This window comes from Eretmochelys imbricata, chromosome 13 (assembly GCF_965152235.1).
Source record: "Eretmochelys imbricata isolate rEreImb1 chromosome 13, rEreImb1.hap1, whole genome shotgun sequence".
Taxonomy (NCBI): Eukaryota; Metazoa; Chordata; order Testudines; family Cheloniidae; genus Eretmochelys; species Eretmochelys imbricata.
In genome coordinates this window covers 42,808,491-42,832,946 of record NC_135584.1, presented here as the reverse complement: position 1 = coordinate 42,832,946, position 24,456 = coordinate 42,808,491, and the positions used below count along the sequence as shown (strand labels likewise).

Sequence of the window (24,456 nt, the reverse complement as noted above, 5' to 3'; positions counted from 1 at the left end):
GGTTTTTTTCCACCATAGAAAAGCAGCCAGGCTTCAGGAAACCCATTTTTTTGCTCACAGCATTCCAGAGGCCGCCTTCACCTTCTTGTTCCTTATCGTGTAAATAAAAGGGTTCAGCAAGGGGGTGAAGACAGTATTTAGCACTGACACCACTTTGTAGACAGTGAACGAGGAATGCACACTGGGCCTCAGGTACATAAACATAACAGCCCTGTAGAGTATCTAGACTATAGTCAGCTGGGAAGCGCAGGTAGAAAATACCTTCTGGCACCCTGTTGCGGAGGGGATGTGGAGGATGGTGGTTATTATACAGATGAAGGATACCATGGTGAACATCAAGGAACCGAGAATAACTGTGATTGCAGCCAGGAAACCCAGTAACTCAATGAGGCGGGTATCAGTGCAGGCTATTTTTAAGATCAGCCCAATGTCACAGCAGCAATAGTTGATGATATTGGAGTCGAATAAGGGCAGATGGAAGACCAGAATAGTTGGGAAGAATATAGCCCTGAAGCCCCCGAATCAAGCCCCTTGTCATAAATATAAAGGGAAGGGTAAACACCTTTAAAATCCCTCCTGGCCGGAGGAAAAACCCTTTCACCTGTAAAGGGTTAAGAAGCTAGGATAACCTCACTGGCTCCTGACCAAAATGACCAATGAGGAGACAAGATACTTTCAAAAGCTGGGGGGAAGGAGAAACAAAGCCTCTCTCTCTCGGTCTGTGTGATGCTTTTGCCAGGGACAGAACAGGAATGGAGTCTTAGAACTTAGTAAGTAATCTAGCTAGATATGCGTTAGATTCTGATTTTGTTAAATGGCTGAGAAAATAAGCTGTGCTGAATGGAATGTAGATTCCTGTTTTTGTGTCTTTTTGTAACTTAAGGTTTTGCCTAGAGGGATTCTCTATGTTTTGAATCTGATCACCCTGTAAGGTATTTACCATCCTGATTTTACAGAGGTGATTCTTTTACTTTTTCTTCTATTAAAATTCTTCTTTTAAGAACCTGATTGCTTTTTCATTGTTCTTAAGATCCAAGGGTTTGGGTTTGTGTTCTCCTATGCAAATTGGTGAGGATTTTTATCAAACCTTCCCCAGGAAAGGGGGTGTAGGGTTTGGGAAGATTCTGGGGGGAAAGACATTTCCAAACGGGCTCTTTCCCGGTAATGTACCAGTTAGACGTTTGGTGGTGGCAGCAATGAAGTCCAAGGGCAAAAGGTAAAATAGTTTGTACCTTGGGGAAGTTTTAACCTAAGGTGGTAAAAATAAGCTTAGCGGGTTTTCATGCAGGTCCCCACATCTGTACCCTAAAGTTCAGAGTGGGGAAGGAAACTTGACACCCCTGCAGACAGCTGGAGGTAGACTTTGCTGGTCATGATTGTGGCGTATAGCAAGGGTTTGCAGATGGCCAGATAGTGGTTTAAAGACATCACAGCCAGGATGAAGAACTCAGTGCTGCCCAGGAAGAAATGGAAGAAAGCCTGAACGAGGCAGCAGTACATGTAAATTTTAGTCTCAACTGCTGCAAAGGTCTCTAGCATTTTGGGAACCATGGCTGTGGTGTTACCAGATCTCCAGGAATGAGAGGTTGCTCAGGAAAAAGTATATTTGGGTGTGCAGCTTGAGACTGGTCCTCACGATGACCACAATAAGGCCGTTGCTTATGATGACCAGGATGTTCATGAGTAAAATGACTGAGAAGAACACAATGTGAAAACCATGACCAACAGGGAAGCCCCAGAGAATGATAGAATCATAGAATATTAGGGTTGGAAGAGAACTCAGGAGGTCATCTAGTCCAACCCCATGCTCAAAGCAGGACCAACACCAACTAAATCATCCCAGCCAGGGCTTTGTCAAACCTCACCTTAAAAACTTCTAAGGAAGGAGATTCCACCACCTCCTCAGTAATGCATTCCAGTGTTTCACCACCCTCCTAGTGAAAAAGTTTTTCCTAATATCCAACCTAAACCTCCCCCACTGCAACTTGAGACCATTACTTCTTGTTCTGTCATCTGCCACCACTGAGAACGGCTGAGCTCCATCCTCTTTGGAACCCCCTTTCAGGTAGTTGAAGGCTGCTATCAAATCTGCCTCACTCTTCTCTACTGTGGACTAAATAACCCCAGTTCCCTCAGCCTCTCCTTGTAAGTCATGTGTTCCAGACCCCTAATCATTTTTGTGGCCCTCTGCTGGACTCTCTCCAATTTGTCCACATCCTTCTGTAGTGAGGGGACCAAAACTGGATGCAATACTCCAGGTGTGGCCTCACCAGTGCTGAATCGAGGGGAACGATCACGTCCCTCGATCTGCCGGCAATGCCCCTACTTATACAGCCCCAAATGCCATTGGCCTTCTTGGCAACAAGGGCACACTGCTGACTCATATCCAGCTTCTCGTCCACTGTAATCCCTAGGTCCTTTTCTGCAGAACTGCTGCTTAGCCAGTTGGTCCCCAGCCTGTAGCTGTGCATGGGATTCTTCCTTCCTAAGTGCAGGACTCTGCACTTGTCCTTCTTGAAGCTCTTCAGATTTATTTTGGCCCAATCCTCCAATTTGTCCAGGTCACTCTGGACCATATCCCTACCCTCCAGCGTATCTACCACTCCCCCCAGCTTAGTGTCATCTGCAAACTTGCTGAGGGCGCAATTTATCCCATCATCCAGATCATTAATAAAGATGTTGAACAAAACCAGCCCCAGGACTGACACCTGGGGCACTCTGCTTGATATTGGCTGCCAACTAGACATCAAGCCATTGATCACTACCTGTTGAGCCTGACATCTAGCCAGCTTTCTATCCACTTTATAGTCCATTCATCCAATCCATACTTCTTAACTTGCTGACAAAAATACTGTGGGAGACTGTATCAAAAGCTTTGCTAAAGTCAAGATATATCACATCCACCGTTTTCCCCATATCCATAGAGCCGGTTATCTCATCATAGAAGGCAGTCAGGTTGGTCAGGCATGACTTGCCCTTGGTGAATCCATGCTGACTGTTCCTGATCACTTTCCTCTCCTCCGAGTGCTTCAAAATGGATTCCTTGAGGACCTGCTTCATGATTTTGCCAGGGACTGAAGTGAGGCTGACCGGTCTGTAGTTCCCTGGGTTCTCTTTCTTCCCTTTTTAAATATGGGCTCTATATTTGCCTTTTCCCAATCATCTGGGACCTCCCCTGATTGCCACAACTTTTCAAAGATAATGGCCACTGGCTCTGTAATCACATCAACCAACTCCCCCAGCACCCTCGGATGCATTAGATCTGGACCCATGGACCTGTGCATGTTCAGCTTTTCTAAATAGTCCTTAACCTGTTCTTTCACCACTGAGGGCTGCTCACCTCCTCCCCATACCGTGTTGCCCAGTGCAGTAGTCTGGGAACTGACCTTGTCTGTGTCGACCGAGGCAAAAAAAGCATTGAATACTTCATCTTTTTCCACATCATCTGTCACTATGTTGCCTCCCCTATTCAGTAAGGGTCCCACATTTTCCCTGACCTTCTTTTTGGTGCTAACATATGTGTAGAAACCCTTCTTGTTTTCCTTCACATCCCTTGCTAGCTGCAACACCAATTGTGCCTTGGCCTTCCTGATTACACCCCTGCATGCTCTAGCAATATTTTTATACTCCTCCCTCATCATCTGTCCAAATTTCCACTTCTTGTCAGATTCCTTTTTGAGTTTAAGTTCACTGAAGATTTCACTGTTAAGTCAAGATGGTTACCTGCCATATTTGCTATTCTTCCTGCACATCGGGATGGTTTGTGCCATGAACTCATTCACTGTTGTAGTATTGTTCTTCCACATGGGGTCTCTGTCTCCTTCCTCCTTTGAGTTGCGACTCACAGGGACAGCAAAAGGTGCAGTCGTTTGGAGGTGGGAGTTCAGTCCAGCGGTGGTTCCAAAGAATCAGGGAGCGTCAGGGGAGGCAAAAATTGGTTTGGACCAAAAGTGAAACTTTTTGGAATTAGTGGAGAATTTAAAAAGTTGTTAAAAATTCCTGTTTGGATCAAAGAAAGTATTTTGTTAGATGCAGGTAGGCACTTAATGGGATTTTTGCATTGAAATCCTTTTGAACGTTCCACCAGGCATGTATATGCATCTTTAGATGCCATATTTCTTTAAAAATCTGGCCCTAAATCACTAGTAAAAATGGAATTTAGGATCCTAAGTCATTTTGATTCATCTGAATATTTTACCCGTGACTCCGTCTTTGACCTCCATTTCATTCCTTGATCTTTTCAAATTACGAATCACAATGTAAAGTTTTTCAGACTCTTTTGAAGCGAACCAGCTTTCCCTGTCTGAGCATGTCTTTGAAGACATCTCTTACTTTCTCATTCCTGAGGCTGTATATGAACAGGTTTAGCAAAGGGGTGATCACCTATTCAATGATGTGTGTGTCTGTACAAGCCAGTTTGAAAAGGGATCTTATGTCACAGAAGAAATGGTTAATGACACTGGGGATGGAGAATGGTAAGTGGGACACCAAGATGGTTGGGCAGAGAACTGATATAAAGGCTGCCAACCAAGTGCCAATAATCAACTGGACAGGCCATTGCCCATTCATGATGGTGGGGTAATGCAACCGCTTACAAAGAGCTATGTAGCTATCAAAAGACATTATGGCTGCCAGGATATACTCCGAGGTCCCAAGGAAGAAATAGAAATAGGTTTGGGTGAAACACCCACTGATGAATCTTAGGTCAGCACATCAAGCTATTTCTTTCATTGGTTTGGGAAGGATGGCCGTGGTGAACCATATCCCTGAGAAGGACAAGTTGCAGAGAAACCTTGAAGTGTGGAGGCAGTAATCACTCCACACCAAGGCTATGATCACCACATACCACATAAGAATTATCACATAAACCACAAAGAAGAAGTAGGAAGACCAGGATTTTGAATATGGAGTTGCCCAGAAATCCTACTTTGATAAACGAGGTGGGGAGGGTGGCACCCTTGTGTAACTCCCCAACCATTCAGTTAGCTATAGAATCCTCCTTAGCTGCTGTACCCAAATTGCCTTATCTGTAAAGGGTTAAGAGGGAAGCTTAAAATGATCTGGCACCTGACATGGGGCACCAGTAAGGAACCTGAACCCTTTCAAATTGGGGAAAATTGCTGGGTGTAGGGGTCTTTTGTTCTCTCCACTGAGAGAGAGACAGGGTAGCAATATGCTGTAGGGTCTGGACCCGGTATAAAAATCATCAGCATCATACCTAGAAACTCCTCATTCAGAACCCCAGATATGTAAGTAGACCAGGAATGTCTAGTTAGATGCAATTAGATTGAATTCTTCAGTTTGGGCTTGTGGATTCCTCTGTGCTAACCCCAGGTGCTTTTGTTTTGTTTTTGTTTGCTTGTAACCTTTCAGCTGGACCCCAAGAAAGTCATGTTTGGTGTTCAGTCCCTAACAGCCTGAGCTGTCAGATGTGTTTTCATCCTTTTTTCAATAAAATGTATCCTTTTTAAGAACATGATTAGATTTCTGTGTCTCAGGAGGTAAGGAGGCTGTGCATATGTTAGTCAGCTGATACAACAGCTGAGTTTCTCTTTTCTATTGTTTTCTTCTCAGCTGCCCCGAGGGAGGAGTGGTAAAGCCGAGGACCTTAGAAAAATCTTTCCACGTGAGGTTTATTTCTGGATTGTCAAAAGGCAGTTTTCACTTGGGTGGTGGCAGCATTACCAGCCTGGAGTGGCAAGTATTATTTTTTGGAGTCCTTGCAGGCTCCCACCTTCTGCACTCGAAGGGCCATAGCTGGGAATAAGCCTTGACACCTAGTATGACTAATTCTTTCACTCTGGTTTGGTTCTCAATCTCCATGGCTTCATTTCTCTCTCCGCTGCATAAAGAAGAGAAGGAAGATACAATCAGCATAATTTCTTATTTACTATAAAGCACCTCAGTCTACTTCAGATGACATTTTTCAAGGAGTAAAAGGGACTTGTCCAACTCTCCCTGAAATGCAACAGGAGCTTTTTCTCTTTGTGCTTACTCTCGTGTGCTTACTCTCTTTGGTGTGTAATGTAATAAGAACATAAGAACATAAGAATGGCCATACAGGCTCAGACCAAAGGTCCATCCAGCCCAGTATCTTGTCTGTCGACAGTGGCCAACACCAGGTGCCCCAGAGGGAGTGAACATAACAGATAACATCAGGTGATCTCTCTCCTGCCATCCATCTCCACCCTCTGACAAACAGAGGCTGGGGACACCATTCCTTTCCCATCCTGGCTAATAGCCATTAATAGACTTAACCTTCATGAGTTTATCCAGTTCTCTTTTAAACCTTGTTATAGTCCTAGCCTTCACAATTTCTTCAGGCAAGGAGTTCCACAGGTTGACTGTGCGCTGTGTGAAGAAGAACTTCCTTTTCTTTGTTTTAAACCTGCTCCCCATTAATTTCATTTGGTGACCTCTAGTTCTTATATTATGGGAACAAGTAAATAACTTTTCCTTATTCACTTTCTCCGCACCATTCATGATTTTATAGACCTCTATCGTATCCCCCCTTAGTCTCCTCTTTTCCAAGCTGAAAAGTCTTAACCTCTTTAATCTGTCCTCCTATGGGACCCGTTCCAAACCCCTAATCATTTTAATTGCCCTTTTCTGAACCTTTTCTAATGCCAGTATATCTTTTGTGAGATGACGGGACCCCATCTGTACACAGTATTCAAGATGTGGGTGTACCACGGATTTATATAAGGGCAATAAGATATTCTCCGTCTTATTCTCTATCCCTTTTTTTAATGATTCCTAACATCCTGTTCTCTTTTTTGACTGCCGCTGAGCACTGCATGGACGTCTTCAGAGAACTATCCATGATGACTCCAAGATCTCTTTCCTGATTAGTTGTAGACAAATTAGCCCCCATCATATTGTATGTATAGTTGGGGTTATTTTTTCCAATGTGCATTACTTTACATTTATCCACACTAAATTTCATTTGCCATATTGTTGCCCAATCACTTAGTTTTGTGAGATCTTTTTGAAGTTCTTCACAGTCTGCTTTGGTCTTAACTATCTTGAGCAGTTTAGTATTGTCTGCAAGCTTTGCCACCTCTCTGTTTACCCCTTTCTCCAGATCACTTATTGAATAAGTTGAATAGGATTGGTCCTAGGACTGACCATTGGGGAACACCACTAGTTACCCCTCTCCATTCTGAAAATTTACCACTTATTCCAGCCCTTTGTTCCCTGTCTTTTAACCAGTTCTCAATCCATGAAAGGATCTTCCCTCTTATCCCGTGACAACTTAATTTACATAAGGGCATACATTTGGTGAGGGACCTTGTCAAAGGCTTTCTGAAAATCTAAATACACTATATCCACTGGATCCCCCTTGTCCACATGGTCTGCAATGGTCAAATAACAGGTTCAAATGGCATTATTTCCTCAAAGATTATTAATCCAAGATCCTGATGCTATGGAAACATACAAAAACTAGTAGGAGAACACTTCAATCTCCCCGGACATTCAATAACAGATTTAAAAGTAGCCATCCTTCAATGAAAAAAACTTCAAAAACAGACTTCAAAGAGAAACTGCAGACCTACGATTCATTTGCAAACTTAACACCATCAATTTGGGCTTGAATAGGGACTGGGAGTGGCTAGCTCACTACAAAAGCAATTTTCCCTCTCTTGGTATTGACACCTCCTCGTCAATTATTGGGGTGGACCACATCCACCCTGACTGAATTGCCCTTGACAACACTGGTTCTCCACTTGTAAGGTAACTCCCTTCTCTTCATGTGCCAGTATATCTATGCCTGGACTGTAATTTTCACTCCATGCGTCTGAAGAAGTGGGTTGCCCCCCCCTCCCCCAAAAGCTTATGCCCAAATAAATCGGTTAGTCGTTAAGGTGCCACCGGACTCCTCGTTGTTTTTGTGGATACAGACTAACACGGCTGCCCCCGATACTGCTTCTCAGCCGTTCGTCGTGTAGCATCCTCATTGGTGACCCATTAAGGCCCAGTTACAAGGGCACAGCAGCCGCTGCTCTCCAGCCACCCGGCTCTGAAGGCAGCACCTCAGCCAGCGCAGAGCAGAAATAAGGGTGGCAGTATCATGAGTGTGCTCCTATGAGTATGTACAGTGATTTGCTATCACTTTTTTTCAGAGGGGGGGAGGGGTCATCACAGCCTGAAATAATTTCAAAGGGGGGCATGGCAAAAAAAGTTTGAGAACCCCTGTGTGACCTGCTGCACAATGCAGGCCACAGAACCTGCCCCCCTTCCCCCAACTTGTAGGTGAGTATTGTAACTTTCCTACCTAGCTCACAGAGATGGTCTCAGGATGTCACGAAGTCCCCGGGCGATGCTCTGGAACTCCTCCCCATGAAGCCAGTCAGGACTCTGAGGAAGTCTCCTCTCTGTGAGCAGCCTGTCTGCAGGACACACAGCTCACCCGGCTTCCCCCTTCCTGGGTCTGACCTCGGAGCATTCAGCCTCCTCTGCCCCTCCGTGCACTTCCCACAGTGAGTCCGCTCAGGCGGGGTCCTGGGGAAGCCAGAGGGTCCTGTCCCCCAACTCCGCAGTCAGATGGGACTCTCAGCCAGCCAGTAAAACAGAAGGTTTATTAGATGACAGGAACATGGTCTAACACAGAGCTTGTAGGTGCAGAGAACCCGACCCCTTCGCTGGGTCCATTTTGGGGGGCAGTGAGCCAGACAACCACGTCTGCCCCTCACTCCATGTCCCCAGCCAACCCCAAACTGAAACTCCCTCCAGCCCCTCCTCCTCTGGGCTTTGTCCCTTTCCCGGGCCAGGAGGTCACCTGATTCCTTTGTTCTCAAACCCTTTAGCTCTCTCCTTGCAGGGAGGGAAGGGCCCAGGCCATCAGTTGCCAGGAAAAAGGGTGTTGGACATTCTCTGTGTCCAGACCCTCGCACACACCTGCCCTCTAGGGCTCTGCAGTGATCATACACCCTTATCCCACCACCTAGATACTTAAGAACTGCATAGGGGAAACTGAGGCACTCCCACACGATTCAGAGAAAACGTTAAGAAGAGTCCCACTTCCTCACACAGGAAAATTTAGCTAGTGATTATTCGGCACTGTCTCAATGCTGTCTATGTATTTGTGTTTAATACTTCTCTGTGTGTGACAGAGGCATATCTGAAAAATATTGTAATAGCTCCGGCAGTTTGGGCCCCAGTGGGGATGTTTTCACTTCAGTCAAAGGAAATAAAACCAGCCAGTTCTTAACTGGGATTAGTGAACTTCGGCTGAACCCAGCTTCTCCTGTGGGTTTTTACTCAAAGTGGAAACCGGAGCTTGCAGAACTTCAGGGCTATTTTAACCCCCCTTTAGCGCACACCTTTCCCCGTCCCCAGCTTCTCCTTCCGTGCAGAGAGGTGGGGAACCGCAGCCAAATGGTTGGCAGCACCTCCCCAAGGTGATTTCTGGCCCTAAAAGATGCGGGGCGGGGAGACCAGTGTCACTGTGCACGAGGCTAAGATCGTTCTCTGTTCTGTCCTCAGGGGCCAATTCGCAGGTTCAGCTGGTGGAGTCTGGGGGAGGCGTGAAAATGGCAGGAGAGTCTATCAGCATCTCCTGTAAAGCCTCCGGGTTCACTTTTGGTGACTACTGGATGCACTGGTACCGACAGTCTCCCGGGAAGGGACCCGAGTGGGTGTCCGGCATTAGTTATTGGGCCGGAACCGACAAGAGATACGCTGAGTCGGTGAAAGGGCGATTCACCATCTCCAGAGACAACCCCAGCAACCTGCTCTATTTGCAAATGACCGGCCTGAGACCCGAGGACGCGGCGGTGTATCACTGTCAGAGAGACACAGTGACGGGCAGGGAATCTAACCGCGCACAAAAACATCCCTTTGCAGTCACAGCCCGCCGCGGGGCACAGCCCAGGGGAAGAGTCCGACACACAGAGAGCTGAACCAAGGAGAAAATGGCCCCAACGCCGCGATCAGCGCGTGAAGGCCACGGCTTTTGTGGGGCTGCAGAGACAGGTCAGGGCTGGGGGAGGAAACACTGGAGGGTAGCAGGCCCCGTTTTCTTTGCTGCACACCTGCCCATCTGGGCTAGCAGCGAGCTTCCTCTCTCCCCGGGTTCCGTTCGCAGCTCGGGGTTAATGAGCCGCAACCGGCACAGCGAGGGGAAGCCAGTCGGAGCTAAGACACAAACCTCCCCCTGCTGCCAGTGGGGCCAGGCCCTGCTGATCACAGTCAGCTGCATAGGGAGGCTGGGGGACCCGGCGCTTTCAGCGCTGGAAATGTCGGGATACCGTGTCTCTGTAGCAGGCAGCAGGGAGATGCCAACCCCAGGCGCGACACTGGAAACCCCAGCCCCAAGGCGTGCCAGCTGCCCCCATTCCGGCAGCGTGTGAGCCTCCCCCACCCTGGATCCCCCTGCCCTGCTCCCCTCCCCCCAGGCATGTGAATGGGGCTGGGGCAGTGACAGAAAGAGGGCGCTCCGCACCCTCACTACAGAGCTCTTTGTCTTTAAGCCCTTCTCAGCCTGAGTTCCGGAGCAGGCGGGATCGGAGGACACCGGCGCTTGGGGGGTTGGGTTTGTCTGTTGTGTGTTGCAGACAAGTGAGAGAGAAGGGCGCGCAGACAGACAGACAGGGACACACACACACGGACACAGCCAGACACACAGCCAGACACCGGATAAATGCTCACACATTTCCTCACCGTCGCACTCTTTCCCACGCCTTACTGGGGTGTGTGAGCGCCACCCGCACCCCCGCTCCGGATCCCCCGTTCACACAGCAGCTGGTGTCATTCCGCAGTCACGCTCTCTCTCTCCCTGAAGCCCAGTCGGTGGCTTTGGGGTTCTTTAGCTCCCCCCATTACAGACATGCAGGGATCTCTGTGGCTGTTTCTCTGCTCGCTGCCGCTGTTCCCAGGTGAGCTCCAAGAGCGGGGGCCGGGGCCTGTCTATCTAGGGGACTTTCCTCGCCCTGTGACTCCCTCCGAATTATCTCTCTTTTAGGTTCGGTGGCTGGGAACTCGCTGACCCAGATCCCGGCTTCTCTGTCAGCCACTGAAGGGCAGCGGGTGGAGATAAGGTGTCAATACAGCACCTCCTACAGCAGCTACGCCCTGGACTGGTACCAGGAGCGGCCGGGGAAGGAGCCCCTCTTCCTGCTGGGCAGATACTCCTATGGCTCGGAGCGCAAATCCGATTCTGTGGCCCCTCGGTTCTCGGCTCAGCTGGACACCGGAGCGAAGTCCCTCTCGCTGTCCATAGACGGGGCGCAGCGGGCTGACTCGGCGGTGTATTTCTGCGCCCTCTGGGATCCACCGTGCTAGAGAGCGCCCCGGGCTCCCGACACAAACTGCCGGAGGGGGCGGCAGGTGTCTGAAAGGGGGTGAAGTGTAATTCGAGTTCTCAGCCCCAGTAGACACGTTAGGAGACACACTTCAGGCCTCCTGAGAAAACAGAGATACATTTTGGAGGACGTAGGCTCGCCAGAGGAGATGAGTCGCTTTGCCGTCTGAGTAGCTACGACACACAGAAGAAGCAACGCAACCTGAATTTTAGAGATGGGCGGCTGCGGCGCAGACGCGCTAAGTGACTTGGCCTCGGTGACACAGTGAAACGGCTTGAGGGCGAGGAACTGGGTTGGGAAGGACGTGTCTCGGTTATATTAGCGTCTCTGCAATAGTCCTGGGAGCTCCTCCAGTGAAGGCGGATGAGTCATGTAATCTTACCTTAACTTGGAGACATAAAGAAGTTGATCATTATTTATAATTAAGGTAATGCTAAAATTATCTAATACACAGAGTAAAGCAAAAATGTCTCTACATCTGGGTATAAGGCTTAAATGATCCCAAAGTGCAAAGTTTGGTTTAAAAGTGACAAAATACATAGAGTAGGTAATCCGCAATATCCCAAATTTGGGTTAATAAATTTAACCAGGTAGTTAAAATATGAACATCCAACTATTGAGGTACTTCACTCATAAAAAAGTTATACGAAGACCAGCTTGTGGGAAGCAAACATGGCAGTGAGTGTAGCTTGTCCCGCAGTAATTAAGAATTTAGGATGGGTTGTCCCTCAGTAAATACAATCCATCGGAGAAGTAATTCAGTTACTTTCCCCACTTCGCTTCTCCATGGCGCTTTTTTATAACTCAGCTATAGGACAGTAGCCGCTAGAACCCACAGCACAGACCTTAGCTAGGGTCTCAGGGGCAGCTAGATGAGGTCGGAGCCAGATTTCAGGGGCCTGCAGCTGACATTTCACAACCAACACAGGGATTTGTTCTTGCCTCTCTCACCAGTTTTCCTGTAATGGGAACTGGGAATCCCACCGTGTAGCGGCCCCGTGTGCGATGAGCGCTCAGTGGAGACACATAGTGAGCGACAGTCTCTGCCCTGAAGAACTTACAAAGAAATTGGAGCCGACAGAGGAAGGGTTCCTCACGGCGCCCTCGTTATAGCCATGGGGAACGAAGTCACAAAGAGAGGAGGGTAAAGTTACTGCTGCTCCGTCTGCTGCTACCACATAGCGACTACGGTCTATTCCTCTCTCCTTTTGAAGACCGGAGCGGATGCAAATCGAGTGACCACATTTCCTGTGAGACACCCCCGGCGCCCCTGGGTCTGCAGAGGAGACGGCACAGACACGTGTCTCCGCAGCTCACACCCATCCCCGCTTCTCTGCGCCCTCTCCTGCAGAATTGTCTCCAAAATCGTCAGAAAAGAGATGATGCTGTGGCTACCCCTCGCTTTCATGGCAGCAATTCCCAGAGGTGATTCCTTGCCTGGATACAGAGGGAAGCTCAGTATTACGGTGGAGAGGATTAACACTCTTTTTTAATTTTGCAGGAGTCCATTCGCAGATTCAGCTGGTGGAGTCTGGGGAAGGTGTTAAAACCACAGGAGAGTCTATCCGCATCTCCTGTAAAGCCTCCGGATTTCCCTTTGGAAACTATTGGATGTTCTGGTACCGCCAGGCTCCCGGGAAAGCGCCAGAGTGGATCTCCTACGTTAACCCCGGTAGCACTTCAGCGGACTATGGCCATTCAGTGAAAGGGCGATTCACCATCTCCAGAGACAACCCCAGCAACCTGCTCTATTTGCAAATGACCGGCCTGAGACCCGAGGACACGGCGGTGTATCACTGTGTGAGAGACACAGTGACGGGCAGGGAATCTAACCACATACAAAAACATCCCCTTTGCGGTCACAGCCCCCTGCGGGGCACAGCCCAAAGACACACACAGAACTGAACCAAGGAGAAAATGTCCCCAGCGCTGCCAGCAGCGCGGGACGGACAAGACTTTTGTGGGGCTGCAGAGTCAGGTCAGGGCTGGGGTAGCAAATATGAGGCAGCCGCTGTTCCAGTCCCTACCACTGGAGTGCAGCAGCCCCCCATGTTCTCTGCTGCACACCCGCCCCTCCGGGCAACCAGCGTGCCACCCCTCCCACACCCTGCCCCTAGGGGGCAGCGCCCTGATCCCTCTTCGCTCCTTCACGTCGATGATTCCCAAGCGGCCTCTGGGGGGCGTGAGGGGTCAGCATTTATTTGTTGCACCCTGGGTCCCGGGAGACCTTGGTGGATTCCGAGCTGTGGCAGGGGGCAGCAAAAGGGGACAGGGTCAGATGTCACTAGCTGCTGGCAGATCTAAGGCTGCCCCTTTGGCTTCCCCTTGGTGCCCCAGCTAGGAATGAAACCCAGGTGCCCTGGGACCGAGCCCAGTCATTGGACCACTAGGGCAGGGATATGGTTTTTCCAGTGTAGGAGGTTCAGACTAGTCTCCCGGATCCTGACTGGTGGGTTCCCGAAGAAAAGGGCGGGTTTCACAGGCAGCAGCTTCCAATGTCTCCAATGCACCTTTAACTGCAGTAACTGACCGGTGACCGGGCCCTGTCTCAGATAACTGGCCAGGTGAAAAGGCAGGTCCCCCTCCCCCCGCCCCCGCCCAGTTGAGTGATATTAGCCACCCTGCTCCCTGGGATGTTCATCAATAGCTCAGCAAGGCAGGGGCGGGATTTCTCCGAGTGCTATTTTAAATGAGGCGGGGCTATGCACATTTTCCCCTACAGAGACTCTCTTTCCGGGCTGTTCCTACCCGCCCCTGACCCTGCGACCCGCGGAGAAGCTCTGTCCGTGCAGGGAGCAGCTCCGGACCCGTCCCCAGGGCGAGGACTGGCCGCAGACGCGCAGAGACGATGCGGTGGTGGCTCCATTTTGCTTTCATCGCAGCAGCGTCCAAAGTTGCTTGGAAAGGGGCGGGGGGAAATCAGGGGGGTTGTTGATTGGGTTGTTAATATCGATTGACAGGAGCGGGGGAGGGGAGATTCCTCAGGAATAAATCGGGACACACGGATTTTGTTTCCGGTTTCATACCATGTATTTGTCTCGTCTGAGAGGCGGCGGCTGAAAACCCCCAAAGGGTTTTCATTTTTCTCATAAATATTTTGGGGAGAACAGAATTTTCCCCCCTTACATTAGACTGTGGCCAAAGCTGGAGCCGTTGCCCAGACCTGGCCCGAGGGGATTGTTCCCACCCGCTCTCACGCCCCTACCCCGGCTTGTTCCCCAGGGGCCGAGGCGCAGGGGCGGCTGGTGGAGTCCGGCGGCGGGGCTGCGACCACCGGCGGCTCCAGGCGGCTCTCCTGCACGGGCTCCGGATTCACTATCGGCAGCTACACCATGTTCTGGTACCGGCAGCGCCCCGGGAAGGGGCTGGAATGGGTCTCCTGGATCACCAGCACTGGTGGGAGCAAAGATTACCCTGGCTCCGTGAAAGGGCGATTCACCGTCTCCAGGGACAACGCCAAGAGCCAGCTGTATCTGCAAATGAGCCGCCTGGGACCCGAGGACACCGCCCGGTATCACTGTGCGGGAGACACAGTGAGGGGAAGCCGGTCTGAGTTGACACAAAAACTCGCTTCGTTCAGACCAGGGGATTCGTGAGCGTCCGGTGACTAACATCAGCCCCTGAACTCCGGTGTCCCCTGACCCGCACCACATAGCCGGCCACTCACCCACCCACCGACCCCCTGCAGCCCCTGGGTGGCGCCCTTGTGCAGTGTCGTGGACGCTCAGGGGGCAGGGTGTGTGTCTGTGCAGGAGGGGTTGTTCTCTGAGCACAGGGCAGGGATATGAACCCAGACACCCTGGTCTGAGAGCAGGGGAAAGATCTGAGCTCTGCGGGGTTCACTAGCAAACCTGAGGGCGTCTGAAATGGAAACCCGCCAAGGTGCCCTAAAGTACACCGGAGAATTCAGGGGAACCTTCCCATTGGGTGATCCGTCAGTCTTCCCCAATTATTATTATTGGACTTTATTATCCTAGTGCCTTGCAACCCCATTCATGGACCAGGCCCCTTTGCGCTGGGCTCTGCACAGACACTGGACCTTCCCTTATCTTCCGAGTTTATTCATGAAGTTTCCCTCCAGTTATTTCTCTCTCCTGCTCGCCTAGCTCAGGCGAGATAGACTCCGAGACTCCGAGACTGTAAGGCCCGAAGGATCCATCAGGATCGTCCAGTCCAGCAATTTCTCAGACTGAGGGTCCTGACCCCAAGGAGGTCACAAGGCTGTTGCAGGTGGGAGATCACAAAAATACATCTGGGAGGAGTGAGTGCGGGTAGAGCAACTGCCGCTCTCGGGCAGCCAGCTCTGAAGGCAGCGCAGAAACCAGGGTGGCCATTCCATGAGTGTGCTCCAGGGAGAATGCGCAGTAATTTGCTATCACTTTTTTGGGGGGGGCGGGAGTGGGTCATCGCAGCCTGAAATATTTTCAAAAGAGGGCATGGTGAAAAAAAATTGAGAACCCCTGTGTGACCCACTGCACCCTGCAGGCCACAAAACCTCCCCCCTCTCCCCCCACTTGCAGGTGAGTATTGTAACTTCTCTACCTAGCTCACAGAGACGATGTCAGGATAATTTAGCTAGTGATTATTCGGCACTGTCTCAATGCTGTCTATGTTTTTGTGTTTAATACTTCTCTGTGTGTGACAGAGGCATATCTGAAAAATATTGTAATCGCTCCGGCAGTCTGGGCCCCAGTGGGGATGTTTTCACTTCAGTCAAAGGAAATAAAACCAGCCAGTTCTTAACTGGGATTAGTGAACTTCGGCTGAACCCAGCTTCTCCTGTGGGTTTTTACTCAAGTTGGAAACTGGAGCTTGCAGAACTTCAGGGCTATTTTAACCCCCCTTTAGCGCACACCTCTCCCCGTCCCCAGCTTCTCCTTCCGTGCAGAGAGGTGGGGAACCGCAGCCAAATGGCTGGCTCCACACCGGCACTGTGCGCGCTGGTGCGGGACTGTCCGAGTTCTGGGGAGCAGAGGCCCCGGTTCTTAGCGCGGCACTGGGCAGCGCTGCCCCGGGATTTCTTTCCCAGCGCATCGCCAGAGACCGTGTGTGTCCTGCCTTCGCCCGCGGGGGAAGGGCTGTTCCTCCGGCCACGCGTTCAGATGCAAGGGATCCCGATTCCTTTACTCCGCCATTGGTCCGAGTGGCGGCGTGGTGAGGAGCCTAATCCAAGAGAGGACCCGTGCCCAATGTCGGCTCTCGCGCAACCCAGGCTGGTAAGAAAATGCCCATTTCCGACTTGAATTACACAAAGGACCCAAGGGGAGCGCTCGCTAGTCACTGCGGGCAGAGCTGGCAACTCCAGAGCGGTATTGATGAGCCTGCTAGAAAACACAAGCGCCTCCACTTGAGAGATTTGTTTTCCGGTCCAGGAAATTACCCCTGGTTTTCCCAGGCCGCCTCACTAAGCCTCTGGAGAGTAAATGTATCCGGTAAAGACGAGCCTCTACACGAATGCCAGGTTCCCGATCCACCCCTAGGGGTTGATTTGTCTGTCCTTAAAGAAGGGAACAGATGCAAATGGAGTGACAACATTTCCTGTCACACCCCCGCCGTGTCCCTGACCTTGCAGGAGACAAAAGCTGCAGCCCCACGTGTCTGCAGTGAACACCTGTGACGAGGTGGGACTGTTCTTAATGTTCCCTCTGAATCGTGTGGGGGTGCCTCAGTTTCCCCTAGGCAGTTCTTAAGTATCTAGGGGGTGGAGTAAGGGTGTATGATCACTGCAGAGCCCTAGAGGGCAGGTGTGTGCAGGGGTCTGGACACAGAGAATGGCCGACACCCTGTTTCCTGGCAACTGATGGCCTGGGCCCTTCCCACCTGCAAGGTGAGACCTAAAGGGTTGGAGAACAAAGGAATCAGGTGATCTCCTTGCCCGGGAAAGGGACAAAGCCCAGGGGAGGAGGGGCTGGAGGGAGTCTCAGTTTGGGGCTGGTTGGAGACATGGAGTGAAGGGGAGATGTGGTTGTCTGGCTCACTGCCCCCCAAAATGAACCCAGCTGAGGGTCCCTGTTCTCTGCACCTACAAGCTCTGTTTTAGACCATGTTCCTGTTGTCTAATAAACCCTCTGTTTTACTGGCTGGCTGAGAGTCCCGTCTGACTGCAAAGTTGGGGTGCAGGACCCTCTGGCTTCCCCAGGACCCCTCCTGAGCGGACTCGCTGTGGGAAGCGCAGGGAGGGGCAGAGGATGCTGAATGCTCCGAGGTCAGACCCAGGAAGGTGGAAGCTGTGTGAGCTGTGTGTCCTGCAGACAGTCTGCTCATAGGAAGGTGACTGCCCCAGAGTCCTGCCTGGCTTCATGGGGAGCAGGTCCAGAGCATCGCCCAAGGACTCCGTGACAACACCCACAACTCTCCCTGGGAAATTCACTCCCCACTTAGCAGAAGAAGATGCTCCTCTGGCTGCACCTTGCTTTCCTGGCACCACTTCCCCAAGGTGATTTCTGGCCCTAAAAGATGCTGGGCGGGGAGACCAGTGTCACTGTGCACAAGGCTAAGATCGTTCTCTGTTCTGTCCTCAGGGGCCAATTTGCAGGCTCAGCTGGTGGAGTCTGGGGGAGGCGTGAAAATGGCAGGAGAGTCTATCAGCATCTCCTGTAAAGCCTCCGGGTTCACTTTTGGTGACTACTGGATGCACTGGTACCGACAGTCTCCCGGGAAGGGACCCGAGTGGGTGTCCGGCATTAGTTATTGGGCCGGAACCGACAAGAGATACGCTGAGTCGGTGAAAGGGCGATTCACCATCTCCAGAGACAACCCCAGCAACCTGCTCTATTTGCAAATGACCGGCCTGAGACCCGAGGACGCGGCGGTGTATCACTGTCAGAGAGACACAGTGACTGGCAGGGAATCTAACCGCGCACAAAAACATCCCCTTTGCAGTCACAGCCCGCCGCGGGGCACAGCCCAGGGGAAGAGTCAGACACACAGAGAGCTGAACCAAGGAGAAAATGGCCCCAACGCCACGATCAGCGCGTGAAGGCCACGGCTTTTGTGGGGCTGCAGAGACAGGTCAGGGCTGGGGGAGGAAACACTGGAGGGTAGCAGGCCCCGTTTTCTTTGCTGCACACCTGCCCATCTGGGCGAGCAGCGAGCTTCCTCTCTCCCCGCCCCTGTCCCTAGGGGGCAGCCCCCCCGCTCTCTCGTGCGCTCCCTCACTTAGATGATTCCCAAGCAGCCTCTAAGGGGCGGGCGGGGTCAGAATTTCTTTGGTGGACTCCGAGCTGTGGCAGGGGGCAGCCAAAAGGGGACAGGGTCAGATGTCACTAGCTGCTGGCAGATCTGATGCTGCCCCTTTGGCTTCCCCTTGGTGCCCCAGCTAGGAATGAAACCGGGGTGTCCTGGGACCCAGCCCAATGATTGTTCCACTAGGGCAGGGATATGGTTTTTTCAGTGTAGGAAGTTCAAATTAGGCTCCCAGATCCTGATTGGTGGGTTCCCGAAGAAAAGGGCGGGTTTCACAGGCAGCAGCTTCCAATGGCTTCAGTGCACCTTTAACTGCAGTAATTGTCCGGCTTACTGGCCATGGGAGAGGTAATAGTGAAAACTGGCCAGGTGAAAACTCAACACCGGCAGTGAGTGAGAATAGCCCTCCACCTTCCTGGGAAGATATTACCTCACCCAACTTGTCTTGTTGATATCCTGGGACACACACACACCGCGGCACAACTGCCCTCCATAGAGCAGGGAAGAGAGTGAGACAGCCCAGTCCGGGTCTGCCCTGCTGTGCTGGGTTGCAGACATTTGAGGAGGAGAGAGAGGCTTGTATATGGGATGTATGCGCCCCTGTTTGGTGGGGGTAGGCTGGATAGATCAATACAGAGACAGGTTTGATAGACAGATAGATTAGATGAGTATCAGATAGAGAAAGGGATGTATGACATGGATAGATAAGTAGTAGAAAGATGCACACACTCACTCAAAGAAAAGGAGGACTTGTGGCACCTTAGAGACTAGCAAATTTACTGGAGCATGAGCTTTCTGAGCTACAGCTCACTAATCGGATGCATTCTGATGAAGTGAGCTGTAGCTCACGAAAGCTTATGCTCAAATAGATTTGTGAGTCTCTAAGGTGCCACAAGTCCTCCTTTTCTTTTTGCGACTACAGACGAACACGGCTGCTGCTCTGAAACACTCACCCAGATGGAGGGAGAACGGACGAGAGAGGGAGAACCAAACCCCCAGAGAATTTCACACCCTCTCATGACCACAGCCACACTCCGAGAGAGTCGCTGTTCCCCACACACCCTCCTCCCCCGACCTACACACGCACGGAGGCCGCTGCTGTCCTGTCCCAGGCATTTGTCTCCCGCAGAAGCTGCATCGGTGGCTGTGGGGCTCATTGGCTTTCCCCCTCCCCCCGGGTACAGACATGCTAAGGGCTTGGTGGCTGGTGCTTTGCGCGCTCTCTGGCTTTCCAGGTGAGCACTGAGGGGCCCGGTCCCCGGGAACTCTGGGGGGCTCCATGGAAAGTTTAGACTTACCCCTCCCCTCTGTTCCAGGTGCCCTTTCCTAGGTGGGGCTGGTGGAGCCCAGCCCTGGGGTGGGGAAGGTCTCCGAGCCCCTCACTCTGACCTGCCCGGTCTCTGGGGAATCGATAGCGAGCAGCGATTACCTGTGGTAGCGGATCCCGGCGTCTCCAGAGACAGGACTAGAATACCTGGGCGTTATCACCTGCTCTGGGACTCCATTCCCGGCGCAGCCTCTCCGGAACCGCCTCACCCTCTCCAGAGACACCGCCAGGAGCCAGGTCTCTCTGCAGCTGCTGTCCCCGAGAGCTGCGGACCCCGCCACCGACCACTGCGCCAGGAGAGGGGCCCAGCGACACAGACAAAGGGGGGCCTGGGACAAAAAGGGGGGTGGGTACATTTCACAGCGACTTTCAGGGCAGTTGGAGACCGAGGGAGAGACCAGCTGGGAGAGACGCATCCCTGCGGGTTGAAGAAGGGACCGAGACTCAAACCAGGCGGTGTGTCATCCCGGCCCCCTCTGCCAAACCTGAGCGCGGGTCACAGTGTCTGCAGGAGCGGATCAAAGAGACTCGAGCGCACGGGGGCAGCCTGACCCCCCAGCCCGGATGTGAGACTTTATTCCCCGGCGATGAGCGGCCCCTTGTGTCCCTGGGGGAGATAGTTACCAGGGGAATCCCAAAGCCTCTTCCGACATCCAGAGACCATTGCTCGCGAGCCTGGAGCGGCGTTTGTTTTCCCGGGGAGGTTTGTCTGCAGCAGGCCGGTCTCAGGCTGCTCTGGGGCATTTCTCACCGGGGTCTCGGCTGTGAGGTGCTGGGAGCAGAGCTCTGGGTCTGCGCTTGTGCCCTGCAGCGCCTGACACACTTCAGGTGGATGTGAGAACCTCACAAGAACCCGCCCTGTTCCAGGGGCGCCCTGACACCCATCAGCCTGGAGTCTCCGCCCCTCTCCGGGGCAGGGTGTGGGAAGGGGGGTGACTTCGTTTCCTTTCCAAACCAAGTAGCAGCGGCTGGGAGGCTGCAATAGACAGAAGCGGCTGCGCCTTGTGTTTGTGCCCTTAAGGGCTGGAACCGCCCCCCGCCGCCCCATTATCCTGACAGGGAGAAGTGACCCTCCAGCTCAGCGAGCAATGCCGGTGTGGGTACAGTTTGTGTTCCTTTTAGCCGCTTGGAAAGGTGAGAAAATGTTTGAAAATACAGGGAACCTAGAAATTTTGTCTTTTTAATTGTAGTGTATCTATTTCTGTTTGTCTGTATAAACCTCCTTAGTATCATCTATCTATCTATCTATCTATCTATCTATCTATCTATCTATCTATCTATCTATCTATCTATCTATCTATCACCGCCATGAATTTGAATCCATCCAGGCAACATCATATTTTCTTTCTTTCTTTCTTTCTTTCTTTCTTTCTTTCTTTCTTTCTTTCTTTCTTTCTTTCTTTCTTTCTTTCTTTCTTTCTTTCTTTCTTTCTTTCTTTCACAGTCCAATCTATACAATGTTCCATGCATATCATTATCCCATCTCTTTGTATGTTTCTAATCCCCCAGCAGCTATTCATTCATCTAGTGTCCCTGCGCTGTACTTACCTCTCTATCCATCCGCATTTCCCCCTCTAATGTCTTCTGTCTCCAGCTATGCTTTCCTCCACTCTATTAGTTTGAAACTTCTCTATCTCTGTTGCTTAGATGCCCCTTATCACTCTAGTGAGAGTCATTAGGTATGACCATTTATCATTATGCTTATTAATGTGCTTTCTCCACCAGGTGCCCAGTCCCAGATGCAGCTGGTGGAGTCCGGGGGGGCTGTTAGAAATGAAGGGGAGTCCATCCGGCTCTCCTGTAAAGGCTCCGGCTTCTCCTTCAGCAGCTACGACATGTTCTGGTACCGGCAGCGTCCCGGGAAAGGACCGGAGTTTGTTTCACGTATTAACTACGACGGGTCAGACCCACGTTACGCGGACTGGGTCCAAGGGCGATTCACCATCTCCAGGGACAACGCCAGGAGCGAGCTGTACCTGGGAATGAGCCGCCTGAGGCGGGGGGACACCGCCCGGTATCACTGCGCTGCTCCAGACGCACAGTGCGCGAAGCCGGTGAGAGCTCAGACAAAAAAAAACAACCCTTCCCCGGGCCCCAGGGGGAAAGTCTGTTCTCTGAGGAGCGGAGAGACCTGGTGCGCTCCGTGCAGGGAGGGAAGGGAAAGTGAGTCACTGCAGGGGGCACCAGAGGTGACTGCCGGAGAACACAGGAACCCCCAGCCCCACCGCTTGCCAGTCTGCTGCCAGCTGCCCCCTTCCCGCAGCGTGTGGGCCCCACCCTCGATCCCTAGGCTGGACCCACCTCCCCCCGAGTGATGTGAAAAGGGGAGCTGCAGGGACAGCATGAGGGCGCTCGTCCTATGCACTCCAGAGCGCTGCGTCCCAGCGCCCATCCCCGTGAGCCCGGCCCCTGCTCCCTGAAAGGGCCGCTGCACGGAGAGAGAGGAGAAAAACTGGCCCTGAATCGCCACGCGTGGGTGTGTCTGTATGTGACTGTGTGAGCCGGGCAGAGAGAGAGAGAACACGTGTGTGTGTGTGTGACAGAGATATGGTATGCATCACGCCCGTCTCAGGCTGCCCTGGGGCATTTCTCACCGGGGTCTCGGCTTTGTGGTCCCAGGAGCAGAGCTCTGGGTTTTCATTTGTCCATTGTAGCGGCGCCCAACACACTTCTGGTTGGTGTAAGAACCTCACAATAACTCACCCTGTTCCCGGGGCGCCCTGACACCCATCAGCCCGGAGTCTTCGCCCCTCTCCAGGGGCAGGGTGTGGGGCAGGGCGGTGTGACGAAGTGGGACTGTTCTTAATGTTTCCTCTGAATAGTGTGGGGGTGCCTCAGTTTCCCCTCGGCAGTTCTTAAGTATCTAGGGGGTGGAGTAAGGGTGTATGATCATTGCAGAGCCCTAGAGGGCATGTGTGTGCAGGAGTCTGGATACAGAGAATGGCCAACACCCTGTTTCCTGGCAACTGATGGCCTGGGCCCTTCCCCCCCTGCAAGGTGAGAGCTGAAGGGTTGGAGAACAAAGGAATCAGGTGACCACCTGGCCCGGGAAAGGAACAAAGCCCAGAGGAGGAGGGGCTGGAGGGGGTTTTCAGTTTGGGGCTGGCTGGGACATGGAGTGAAGTGCAGACGTGGTTGTCTGGCTCACTGCCCCCCAAAATGGACCCAGCTGAGGGGTCCCGTTCTCTGCACCTGCAAGCTCTGTTTTAGACCATGTTCCTGTCGTCTAATAAACCTTCTGTTTTATTGGCTGGCTGAGAGTCACGTCTGACTGCGAAGTTGGGGTGCAGGACCCTCTGGCTTCCCCAGGAGCCCTGCCTGGGTGGACTCGCTGGGGGGAAGCGCAGGGAGGGGCAGAGGATGCTGAATGTTCCGAGGTCAGACCCAGGAAGGTGGAAGCTGTGTGAGCTGTGTGTCCTGAAGACAGGCTGCTCACAGAAAGGCGACTGCCCCAGAGTCCTGACTGGCTTCATGGGGAGCAGTTCCAGAGCATCGCCCGGGGACTCCGTGACAGGGGGTGACTTTGTTTCCTGTTCCAAACCCGGCAGTCGCCTCTGCCTGGGAGGGTGAGACAGAAGCAGTTTGTGCCGTTAAGGGCTAAGCCCCTCCTCGTCTTTACAGGGAGAAGTGACCCTCAAGCTCAGCGAGCAATGCCGGCGTGGGGACAATTTGGGTTCCTTTTAGCAAATTGGAAAGGTGAGAAAATGTTCGAAAATACAGGGAATGTAAAGATTATGTATATTGAATTGCAGAGTGTACCTAGGTCTTTGTTTGTCTGTATAAACCGCCTTAGTATCCATCCACCTATCTATCATCCACACATTCGCATCCATCTAGGCATCATGGTGTATTTTCTTTTTCTTTCTTTCTTTCTTTCTTTCTTATACAATGTTCCATGCACATCATTATCTCATCTGTATGTTTCTAATCCCCCACTAGCTATTCATCCATCCATTGTTCCTGTGCTGTATTATCCCTCTCCCCATCCGGATTTCCCCCACTACGGTAGGCTCTCTCCCTGTATGCTTTCCACCCACTGTCTTAGCTAGTAACATGTCTGTCTGTCTCTGTTGCTTATATCCGCTTATCACCCTAGTGAGAGTCCACAGGTATGAACAATGATCCTTGTGCTCATTAATGTGTTTTCTCCATCAGGTGCCCAGTCCCAGATGCAGCTGGTGGAGTCTGGGGGGGCTGGTAGAAATGAACGGGAGTGCATCCGGCTCCCCTGTAATGGCACCGGGCTCGCCTTCAACACCTATTGAATACACTGGTATCGTCAGAGTCCGGGGAAAGGACTGCTGTTTGTCTCACGTATTGACTAGGATGGGTCTAGTTCTTGTTAAGTGGATTGAGGTTCAAGGGCGATTCACCATCTCCAGAGAGAAAAGGAGTACTTGTGGCACCTTAGAGACTAACCAATTTATTTGAGCATGAGCTTTCCTGAGCTACAGCTCACTTCATCGGATGCATACCGTGGAAACTGCAGCAGACTTTATATATACACAGAGAATATGAAACAATACCTCCTCCCACCCCACTGTCCTGCTGGTAATAGCTTATCTAAAGTAATCATCAGGTTAGGCCATTTCCAGCACAAATCCAGGTTTTCTCACCCTCCACCCCCCCACACAAATTTAC

The 24,456-nt window shown here is 51.8% G+C and overlaps 1 protein-coding gene, 1 pseudogene and 1 gene segment (V, D, J or C); 2 read left to right on the top strand and 1 right to left on the bottom strand.

Annotated features, from left to right (window-relative positions):
- Window positions 1–24,456, top strand: part of LOC144273716 (immunoglobulin lambda-1 light chain-like) — a 191,080-nt gene that overhangs the window by 128,688 nt on the left and 37,936 nt on the right. The gene's annotated exons all lie outside the window — the stretch shown is intronic.
- Window positions 55–1,681, bottom strand: LOC144273763 (olfactory receptor 6X1-like; annotated as a pseudogene).
- LOC144273719 (Ig heavy chain V region 3-like) lies at window positions 20,693–24,222 on the top strand. The segment is given in 4 exon segments: window positions 20,693–20,949; window positions 21,541–21,869; window positions 23,437–23,511; window positions 23,971–24,222. Coding segments are annotated over 3 exon segments (438 nt in total).